General features: G+C 44.3%; 1 protein-coding gene across 1 annotated transcript in view; it reads right to left on the bottom strand.

Moving 5' to 3' along the window:
* Positions 1 to 2,931: 2,931 nt before the first annotated feature.
* PSAT1 (phosphoserine aminotransferase 1) overlaps positions 2,932 to 11,469 on the bottom strand; it is a 33,324-nt gene continuing 24,786 nt past the window's right edge. Inside the window, exons 8-9 of the mRNA XM_086685042.1 lie at positions 4,997 to 5,134; positions 2,932 to 4,072 (exon numbers count right to left, since the gene is read on the bottom strand). Coding sequence (XP_086541168.1) covers positions 3,967 to 4,072; positions 4,997 to 5,134 — 244 coding nt within the window. The 3' untranslated portion in view covers positions 2,932 to 3,966. The remainder of the gene's footprint in view (positions 4,073 to 4,996; positions 5,135 to 11,469) is intronic.

The raw sequence follows: 11,469 nt of genomic DNA, 5'->3' as shown, positions 1-11,469 counted from the left end.
TCCCTATTTTCCTAGAAAATCCAATTTACATCTCTGGGATGTCAAATACCACAAATACCATGCTGTTGTTTTTATCACATCAAATAAACTTTTTTATCCTTTACCTTCTTAAGAAGAAATTCAATAAACTTGCTCACTGCTGGCTTTTCTACCTCTTCCCCAATATCTCTTTCTTTTATCAAGCTTTTCCATCCACTCTGGAATAATCCAGAGGTAATTAGAACTTCTTACCTTCTTTAGGCCCAAAAGGAGCCAATTTATCACAAACTGTCATGGATTCCAATTCTAAATTACCAAGAGTCCAATTACCGACAGAGGCAAGGAATCTTCTTTCCAATTAAAGTGATTGATTTGTTCCCAAACCCAGTAGCATTTCACTTTTTAATTATGTTCATTCTGATCAAATGTGAGAAAATTCTTCCTCATTTTATTTTCCTTCCAAAGAACACATTACAACAAACATTAATCATGAAGTGATACGAGGCCAGACCAGCTAATGCCTTCGGCAGAAATGAACATCTCATCTATCAGTGGGTCTCGTCCATTTCATGGGTCTTCGTGGCGCTTTCACCTCCAAAGGAGGTGGGGGCAGAGAATTATTATTTGTTACATCGCATAGTTCACCAAAGGGCTTGTCAAACCTTCCAGGATCAGCTACATTGTGATGAAGCGGCATTGAATATTCAGATAAACATACAGTAGCGGGGGAATGAAGACCCGGACAGAACACGAATTTTGTTTCTCGTGCGAAGAACAGAACCACAGTGTTGGAGACCAAATAGTGTGCGGAGATAAACACGAAGAACATGGGAACGATTTTTTTTTTCTCACTCAAAGTGGCATTAGAATGATTTACGTACAGACAAGAATTTTGAAGGAGAAAAGTAAAACTCCAAGTTCAGTTTGGAGTGAGTAGAATTTGGAGCATCCGGAGGAATGTGAGGCCACTATGCCTTACAGATTGACCAAGGCCTGAAAGACACTTGTTTTATCTGCTTTGCTTTTAATCTTAGAGGGAAGACCAGCCGGTTCTGGCTCCTGCAGCCTGCTGACCCGGGAGCCTGCATCCCCTTCCACCGCTCTCCACGTGCTAAGCAGGTTGGCATCAGTTCATTCACTTGAGACAATACAAAGGGCAAGGTTTTCACTGGACACACACCTCCCAGCAATCGGAGTCCCAACAAGTCGCTACCCTTGGCACTCATACAATGCTGTTGTGACCATTTCCCAAAAGCGTTCACAGATTTAGAAGAATGGGTCTGGGAGCCCTCCAAGATTTTAAATCTCCCCATTCAACCGCACACCTATTGGATCAGTTTAGCGGAAAATGGAAGTATGTTGTACCCTAAGCTTTAAAAATAATCCATATATGTAAGACTGTACCTTTGCCTTTACTCCAGGTTCAGTTTGTGAAACTCAGGAAGACCGATATGACCTTCATGAAGACTTCTCATTCCTTAAACAGACCGTTGTTGGGTCCCTCCTAAGGGGAAGGATGCTGGTGCTGGAAGTAGAGACAAGGCTCCTTCCACGGTGCTCTACAGGGAAAGGGAGATAAGTAGATGTCTCAGGAGAGAATGCAGGTGTGTGATGGGATAAAGGGTCACCCTTGTGAGATCAAAGGAAAGGAGCATTGTTCCAATGGAGGCACAAACAAGGCAGGAACTCTAGGCCATTGTGTATGTGTCACAGCGTGGGAGAACGAATGCACGGACCATTCCAAGAACCATAACTGTAAGAAAGACGAGGCCAGGCCAGATGCTGCAAAGTTACAACGCCAGACTGAGAACCCTGGTTTTTTTTTTTTACCTACCAGGGAGGAGCATGAGGGGAGGTTATACTCCAGCTGGCTGTGCAGGGGTGGGGGCTGGGAGAGAGGAGGCTGCAGAAGTAATCCGCCAAGGGCAGACAGCAGAGCAGGCTACAGCAACAGGAGTGGATAGAAGTGGCCATGAGGGGCACATGGGTGACTCTGTCAGTTGAGCATCTGACTTCGGCCCAGGTTGTGGTCTCACGGTTCACGAGTTCAAACCCCACACTGGGCTCTCTGCTGTCAACCTGTTGGTGCAGAACCCACTTCGGATCCTGTGTCGCCCTCTCTCTGCCCCTCCCCTGCTCACACTCTCTCAAAAAATGAAACATTAAGAGAAGGAGTGGCATTTGGGAGACTCGGGATTGGTACAAACCACAGGAACTTACCGTCATGAAAGTATGAAGGTGAGGCAGACACTGAGCACTATTCCATGTGAATGCCTGAGTGGCCTCCATGGGCTGGCTGGCTCTCACTATTTAAACATTTCTTATAGTTATTATTCATATCTTGCATTGAGCTCTCGTTTTAAGCTCTTAAACATCTCTGGGAAAAGTGGGGGAATTATTTCAATCCTTCTTTTTACAGCTGAAAGAACTAAGACCAGGGAAGCTTAGCCCTGACCAGGGAACCTCAGTAATCCAACCTATTGGTGCAGAGCTGGGATAAGAGATCAGGAGTCCCTATTACACAAACCAACGAAACACAGATCACTCAGAACTGTCCTGCTGGCATGTTTCCGGCCTCCATGTGACAGAGTTCACAGACCTTTATACCAAGAGCTGTGCTGTAAGGTGGTTTCCTGATAACGTCCATTCCAAAAGCCAATGGAAAGCCACCAGTGCATGGAATCATTAAAAAAAAAAAAAAAAATAGACGCACCCAGGTCTCAGGTCTTACACCTACATACCATTGGTGGAACTAAATTACCCTCATCCGATGCTACTTTCACACTCGAGTTTTTCCATCATAAATTTTTTAACAGAACAATGAGCCTAAAAAGCAGGTAAAGTGGGGGCGCCTGGCTGGCTCTCCAGGTTGTAAGTTTGAGCCCCAAGTTGGGGGGCTTGAAAAAAAAAATCAATAAATAAAAAGCAGGTAAAGAAATTCACTGACAAAGGTTTAGGTGTTTTAAGACTTTAATGTCCTCCACATAGTCATGAGAAAATACTGACAACGGATAAACAATAGGGGAAAAGACTCTTCAGCAAAGATTTCCGGAACTCACAGCATCACTGGTCCAACACTCTAAAGAGAACCGTCAAGTGAACAAAGGAGAAGGGAGTTTAACAGAGAATTTTAATTTAACAGCCTCACTGAAAAATGAAGAGCAAAGCCACCAAGCAACCTTCTCTTCTCCCCACTAAAAGGAACGTAAAAGGGAATTTGGGAACTTTGAAATCTTGCAAAGCAGTTTTTTTAAGAGGGAAGAGAGAGGGGAGGGACACACCGGTGCAAGCGTAACGCATACTATGTGAGATCGATGATTCTAAGGTCTCTACATGCATCACTAGGAAACATATTATTAGAAACATGTTGCATAGAATATAAACTATTGGGTATTAAAAAACACACCTTGCTATATAAACATACAGTATATCACTTTTATCTCTTTATGAGAATAACAGTATAAAGAAAGATCCCCAGTTTGCCTTTTAGCCTAGAACCCCTAAACACTCACTACCTGGTCAGTGTGGACTTGGAAGTAACAGGTGCAGAACCCAGGACACCCCTCTGTGTCATTCTGTAAAGGATCAAGATTCAGCACCTAGAGGTCCCCACCCAGCCTCCATGCCTTGTTTTTGTGTTTCCAGAAAAAGTAACTTCAATTTGCATAATTGAGTCCACAGGCGAGTTTGAATACTGAGATCTAGCCAGGAAAAGTAGCAGCAAGGACAAAATCAGCTGGAACTCACTAGGAAAGCAAAAGGTTTTTAAAATGCTTCCAGTTCAAGTCAGAATTAAGGTGGTGGCCGTTAAGTCTCCCCAGCTTTGCACAGCTGTGGACATGTTGCTGTTCTTTGAAAAACGAGATCTATGATAAGCATGTTCACCCGAGAAAAATACCATGTCTGCTAAGTTTCTGTCGTCATTGCCGAGTTACTTTCAATTGTGTACACTGTTCAAGGGCAGAGTACACACTGGTTAAGATGTGTTCACAGCTGATGCATCTCCAGAAAGTTCTTCATGAAGGCAGCCAGCTTCTGCACATCCTCAATCGTGACGGCGTTATACAGAGACGCCCGGATGCCTCCCACAGACCTAGAGGGACCAAAGATGCCACCATGAAGAACAAAAGCATCCAATTTAGCATCAAGACAACCGTCTTTCCAGTTCCCAGTCACCGGCTCCTGAGACCGACGCAGCACCTGCGGCCAGCATGCCCAACCTGTCACCTGAAAGCCTCACAGATGGCCAGGAGCTTCAAACCTCTCATCATTAAGAAATTCTCCCAAATGCAGTGAAGGACCATCAGGCTCACACATGACCTAGATTAACTCAGCTATCCATGGGCCTGCCGGGTAGGGAGGAGGGGGCTAGCAACCACTGCAGGACAGATGTCTCACCTCCCGCGTGGCGAGGACACATTTTTTCATAGAGCATGCAGGACTTTCTGATGCCCAGCAGGAGCAAGAGTGATCCTTTCTCACCAGACATGAGACGGCAACCTCTGTGCCAGAAAGGTCATCTAACACATTTTCAAAAGTAATGTTGACAAAAGCCTGTAGATGTGGCTCCACCATGCACCCAGCCAGGGAATCATGCTAAGGGCTCTATAAGCAAGAGGGGAGGGGCGCCTGGCTGGCTCAGCCAGTAGAGCATGCGACTCTTGATCTCAGCCCTGTGTTGGGTGTGGAGATCACTTAAAAATAAAATCTACGGGGTACCTGTGTGGCTCAGTTGGTGAAGCGTCCAACTTCGGCTCAGGTCATGATCTTCCCGTTTGTGAGTTTGAGCCCCGCATCCAGCTCTGTGCTGACAGCTCAGAGCCTAGAGCCTAGAGTCTGTTTCCGATTCTGTGTGTGTCTCTCTCTCTGCCCCTCCCCCGCACGTGCTCACTCTCTCTCTCTCTCTCTCAGAAATAATAAATGAATAAACTTAAAAAAATAAATAAATAAAAATTTTCAAAAAAAAAAAGGAACATTACACCAGTGACCTGAGCTTCTGATCTGGAAGCATACTCACCTATGCCCTTTCAAGGAGATCATATTGAGTTCGAGAGCTTTATCGAGAAATCTTTTTTCTAAAGCATCATCTCCTTTGGCATTGCCAATGCGGAATGGAATATTCATCTTGCTTCTATTCTGGGGCTCCACCGGACATCTGAAAAGCATGTTTATTATTCCAGTTACTTTTCCAAAATGTGCGACAGCCATTAACAATCAACAGAAAAATTGTTTTAAACATTTTGTCATTACAATAGAAGACTTAAAAAGTCTGCCCCAGGACATTTTATAACTTTTACTTAAGGAGATCATTCTTGCATATGGAACAGTGAGTTAGCACTGCCTTGTATGACTTGTACTTACTTTCCATGAACCTCAGTTTTCTCACCTAAATAATGGAAATAACACCTCCATTTCAGATTAGTTGTGATAGTTCAGTGGCACAACATACATGGAGCTTCCAACATATGGCAGCCACATGACAATGTGACATTGTTTCTCTACAAGTATAGAGAGAAAAAATATGTCGGTCCTAAGAGTGGCTGAAAAACTTAATAATAATGAACAGCTTTCGAATCACTTGTCAACACTGATTGTCCCAAGCCGTGTGACCTTGAGTAAGTTACTAAACCTCTCTGTTGTGCCTCACTTTCCTCATTTATTGAATAGTGGGAAGAGTAATGGAACATACCTTCTAAGGTTGATGTGAGGATTAAGTGAGCCACGACTTATAGGGAGTTTTTGAGGTATATTCAGGTATATTTTTAAATGGCCACAAATTCTCTAGAGCTCTCCCAGCAAGAACGGGGTCTAGCTCTCCACACCTTTTGAATCTGGGCTGGCCTTGTGACTTGCTTTGACCAAGAGACTGCAACGGAAGTGGTGCTGTGCAACTTGCAAGGGGAATGCGGCCTCCATAGCTGTCCTCTTAAAACATGGCCACCATATTAGCAAGCCTGAGCTAGCCTGCTGGAAAGAGGCCCAGGTAACAGCCAGCACCAACTCCTATACATGTGAGTGAGGTCATTGTAGACCACTGGCTCCAGGTGAATGACCAGATGACCTTGAATGAATAAACGTCCCAAGTGAGAGTGGCCGAAGAACCACCCAGCTAAGCCCAGCCCAACCTACTGACCCAAAGTCATGAGCAAAGAAAATGGCCGTTGCTTTAACAACTGTCTTGCCTGATCTGGGATGCCAAAACAGATAACTGATACAATCCAAAATAGTGCCTCGAACATATTAAACTATATAAGTATCAGTTAAATTCAACAAATTCATCTTTTTATTCCCAGCACCTTGCTCAAGACTTATACAAACTCTCAAAAATGAAATGATGTGTGAATTTTTATCTAGGAAAGGTTAGAAATTTGACTTCAGTTTCTGATTTGAAAAATAAGCAGCCAAGATTAAGACCCATTGACAATCAAAGGAGACAAATGGAAGAGCTGACATCTAAACCCAGAATAAAAGAAGAGTCAAATATGTAATAACCCCTTCTCCATTTTCAAGCTCATCCTGTTTTGTTCTTACACTTCCACAGGGTGTGATTCATTAAAATTAAACAGCAAATAAAAGCAGTGTGAGGAGGCCCCTGTTAAAAGTTATGCTCTCCCCTAAGGGCACATACATAATTCCTGTTAAAGTTAATAAGAGTCAAGTGCACACCCACAGGCAGAAGACACGCCAAGGAGGGAAACCAAATATCCGGTAATAGGCTTTGAGCCCGAATTCCACGCACCCCCCTTTCACTAGGTGGTAGGTTTCATGGCTGACATTTAAATTAAAAATTCATTGGCTACCCTCTTGATATTCTGCTGCCTCAGGCTCCCAACAGGAGGGTCCAATTATAGCACAAAGCACGTCTAATTTAAGAAGAGAAAAAAAATTAAAAGGAGGAAGAATGAAATATCTTATTTACAGTTCACCCCCACCCCATATCTACCCCATTCTATCGTGAAAGCAGACGTCAGCAGGAGAGCCATGCATTGGCACACAAGTCGTTCCCTCAAGCCCAAGAGGGTCTCTGGCGTAAGGCTCAAGAAGGGAAGCAAAGATTAAAGGGGATTCACTGCCCCCATCTGGTGTGATGGCCGTATAGGGAATTAAAAAGAACAATGGCTCGCAGAGAACAGAGTGGGAACACCAGAAGGTGGAGAGACCTGCTAGAAAGCTCTTACAAAGAGGTTTCCTGAGGGGCGCCTGGGTGGCGTAGTCGGTTAAGCGTCCGACTTCAGCCAGGTCACAATCTCGCGGTCCGTGAGTTCGAGCCCCGCGTCGGGCTCTGGGCTGATGGCTCAGAGCCTGGAGCCTGTTTCCGATTCTGTGTCTCCCTCGCTCTCTGCCCCTCCCCCGTTCATGCTCTGTCTCTCTCTGTCCCAAAAATAAATAAACATTGAAAAAAAAACAAAAAAACAAAGAGGTTTCCTGCTTGGAAGAATGAGGGCTTGTGACTAAGGCAGGGGCACAGGGGAGCCTCAAGCATGGGGTGTAAACTCAAATGCCAACAGGGGCCCCGCTGTCATAGAAATGAGAACAGGTCCATAGGCCACACCAGCACAAACTCCTTTTGTTACCTAACAAATGTGACTGCCCCGTTCTTTGCCTCCCCAGGGAAATATGCTCCTTCTTCTTCTTGAAACACATGGTCCTCCTGACCAAAGTCCCCCCCCCCCCCCACCAGCCCACTCCACTGTCAGGGACACATGGGTTATGAAGTAAGAAATCTGGAGTCGGTTGAGCGTCCAGCTTTGGCTCAGGTCATGATCTCAAGATTCATGGGTTCAAGCCCTGGTCAGGTTCTGTGCTGACAGGCTCAGAGCCTGGAGCCTGCTTCAGATTCTGTGTCTCTCTCTCTCCTGCCTCTCCCCCAATCATGCTCTGTCTGTCTCTCTCAAAAATAAACACAAAAAAATTAAAAAATGAAGAAATCTGGACTTTTAAAGATCCTCCCATATTCCGATATTGGCTTAAGTTGTGTTTTAAACACTCTGCGAGGTGCCCCTGGGTGGCTCAGTCGGTTGGGCCTCCGACTCTTAATTTCAGCTCAGGTCATGATCTCGCAGTTTTAGGAGTTGGAGCCCCGCGTGGGCTCTGTGCTGGCGACACAGAGCCTGCCTGAGATTCTCCTTCTTTCCCTGTCCCTCCCCCGCTCATACTCTCTCCTGTCAAAAATGGTAAAATTAAAAATAAAATAAAATAAAATAAAATAAAATAAAATAAAATAAAATAAAATAAAACAAAATAAAGTAAAATAAACGCTCTGTGAGCTTTACAAAGCACTGTTGTGGGCTGCACTTGGCCACTGCTCCCCCGTGTGCAATCTGGGAAGTTACTACTGAATTTCGGAAGCTAGCAGAAGGTGTCAAGGCTAAGAGAGCTAGGGTGGGTCCTGGTAGGCAGGGTGTAATCAGCCGGGTAATCCCAGGACTACAAAGAGTTAAGGAGAAACTCTAAGCAGGGTTTCCCACTATGTCTATGGTAAAAGTGGATGTGGGAGGGATTACTGAAAAAGCAGTTCCATGGCCTGATAAATTTAGCAAATCCTGCAGTCACAGGGTTAAACCAGTTTCTTGACTCCTACTAAACTTCCCGGAGCCTGTCATGAATTTCATATGAATTTTAAGCTCCCCGCATGATCAATTCCTATAGGGATACAGTTTTCCTCAAATGCATGCGGCTGAGAAACCCTTTGGGTCTCTGGGATTAGAGCTCCAGAATGACCCCTGAGGAACACAAGGACTTCTCAAGGTTCCGGAGCAGACCGGGTGGGGCAAAGGCACTGCTTCAGCAATCACCCACCTCACAGAGGGGGTGAGGGTTGGCAGGGCACAGGACGTGAGCTTCAGTGATGTCCTTCTATGAGGAAGCTGAGAAGCACAGGGAGCAAGGAAAAGAACGCACCCGGTGGGACAGAAGCCTGCAAAACACCATCACGAGGCCTCTCTTTACTGCCAGATTTTTTAAATGAAGCTAACTTTAGGGGCGCCTGGGTAGCTCAATCAGTTAAGCTTCCCGACTCTTGATTTTGGCTCAGGTTGTGATCTCATGGTTAGTGGGATCGAGACCCAAGCTGGGCTCTGCACTGGAGCCTGTTTAGGATTCTCTCTCCCTCTCTCTCTGCACCTCCCCCACTCAGCCTCGCTCTCTCTCTCCCTCCCTGTCTCTCAAAATAAACATTATTTTAAAGTTAATTTTAAATTTCTATACAACTTATGAAAATCTAGAGTCAAAATGCAGACATCTACCATCCCCTTCCCCGAGACGGCTACCATCAGTAACCTGGTGTGTATTCCTCAGCATCTTTTTAAACATACAAATGTGTGTGCAGACATGTATATGTATGTTCATATGTGTATATACACACCTATGCAGGGCTTACAAATATACATGTTGTGGTTTTCTAAGTGAAATAACACATGCATCATCCTTTCCTACACTTACTTTTTTCTTCTATCCCAATGACAGAACGTGGCCAGCCTCCCACGTCTGTTCACACAGACCTCCCTCACCCTTCTCACCGCACGCGTTACCCAATTAGGATGGACCCTAACTTCTTTCGTCACACCCCTCCTGATGGGCGTGCTGGTTGTCTACAGATCTTCACCTAACAGCACTGGACTTGCAGGGACCAAATTAGGCATGTATCTGTATCCACAATTAGGCACACCTCTGTATCCACAAAGAGAAAGGACACAGGCATCTACTTAGACGTAAAACTCCTTGGGCAGAGAGCGAGAGTTTTGAAATCTGATGGGTGATGCAAACGTCACTCCAGAAATATCCAAATTTATACTTGACACACCAAGTGCATTCCCTTGCCTGACATTATCAATCTTTTTAATTTCTGCTGATCAGAGGGGAAAAACAAAATCTCCTGATTATAATCTGCATTTCTTAAGGAGGTTGGCATTCATTGCCCATTAGCCAGCTGGGTTTCTTCTGGGTCACTGGCTCAAACCATTAGCAACCACCCCATTTGTATTTGGTTATCGTTTTCCACTTGTGGGCTCTTGCCAAGGATAGTCACTTACATCTTTTGCTACTACACATCTTTTCTCATGTCTGTCATTTGTTTTTGTTTTCACTCTATTTGTGATGTCATGAGCTGTGTAAATTTTAAAGATTTTCACGTAATTAAGTGTCTTTTATTTCATGGCTTCTGAGTTTTATGGCTTGTTTAGAAAGACCTTCTATATTCCCTATACTTAAACTCTCTCCTATATTTTCTTCTGGTATTTTTATTTGTTTCTTGCATTTAGATCTTTTGACTAATTAGAACTTGTTTTTGAGCATGGCATGATGCAAATATCTAACTCTACAATTTGTCTAAATGGATTACAATGCTTCAAATATCAAAACTTTAGAAAGTTTCGAACATTCTTCTCTAATTGAAAATGCAATTCTCAAGTAGGAGCACCTGGGTGGCTCAGTTGGTTAAGCTTCCGACTTTGGCTCAGGTCATGATCTCACGGTTCTTGAGTTGAAGCCCTACATCTGGCTCTGTGCTAACAGTGTGGAGCCTACTTAGGATTCTCTCTCTCTCTCTCTCTCTCTCTCTCTCTCTCTCTCTAGGATTCTCTCTCTCTCTCTCTCTCTCTCTCTCTCTCTCTCTGTCGCTCGCTGTCACTGTCTGCCATTCCCCTGCCCAAGCTCTCTCTCTCTCTCTCTCTCTCTCTCTCTCAAAATTCATTAATTAATTAATTTTAAAAAATAAAATGTAATTCTCAAGCAAACATGGACAGCTTCTGGCCTTGACTCTTCCACGGACAGTAATACTGTCTGTCCCTACCAGTGCCCCACTACATTAACATGGATGAGTTTTAGGAGACTGTACATTAACATTACATTTGATTAATGTAAATATGTTATTTTTTAAAATTTGCAGCGATCCTTTTGCATTAACTTGCCCAGATGAGCATCTGGATTTACTTGTAGATATTTTATCATTTTTGTGGCTACTACAAATGGGATCTTTTTACTTCATCACACTTTTCATTGTTATTTCTGGAGTACAGCAAAGTAATCGACATTTACATATTTAGCTGTAACTAATCACAATTCTGACCTTGATCATTTCTAAGGTTTTCCACTGATCCCTGCATTACGAATAGAGAGTCACAGTCTATGAGTTTTGTAGTTTGCCTAGTGTAGTAGTTAAGGACCCCGGCCCCAGCGCCCCTGGGGTCCTTAATGTGCATATCCTCAAGTGCATATCCTGGCTTGCTCCCGCTTCCCAGCCGCCACCTTCACCTTCACCTGTCTGTGCCTCTGGAAAACAGGCTTACTGTCTGCTTCACGGGGCTGTGCGGTCATATAATGTGTACCTTAAAGCACCATGGCTCTGCCTGCTTTGTTCTATGCTAGTGTTATCACTAGACCCATCCATGCTCCCCTCTTTCCTAAGGTCTGATCCCCAAAAGAAGGTAACAAGAAAGGGGACCTCAGGTCTGGATACAGATGCCTTCACTTGGACATCTTTATAATATCAAA

Source organism: Puma concolor, chromosome D4 (genome assembly GCF_028749965.1).
Source record: "Puma concolor isolate L17-30 chromosome D4, mPumCon1.1.hap2, whole genome shotgun sequence".
Taxonomy (NCBI): domain Eukaryota; kingdom Metazoa; phylum Chordata; class Mammalia; order Carnivora; family Felidae; genus Puma; species Puma concolor.
This window is presented reverse-complemented; position numbering and strand designations above follow the sequence as displayed.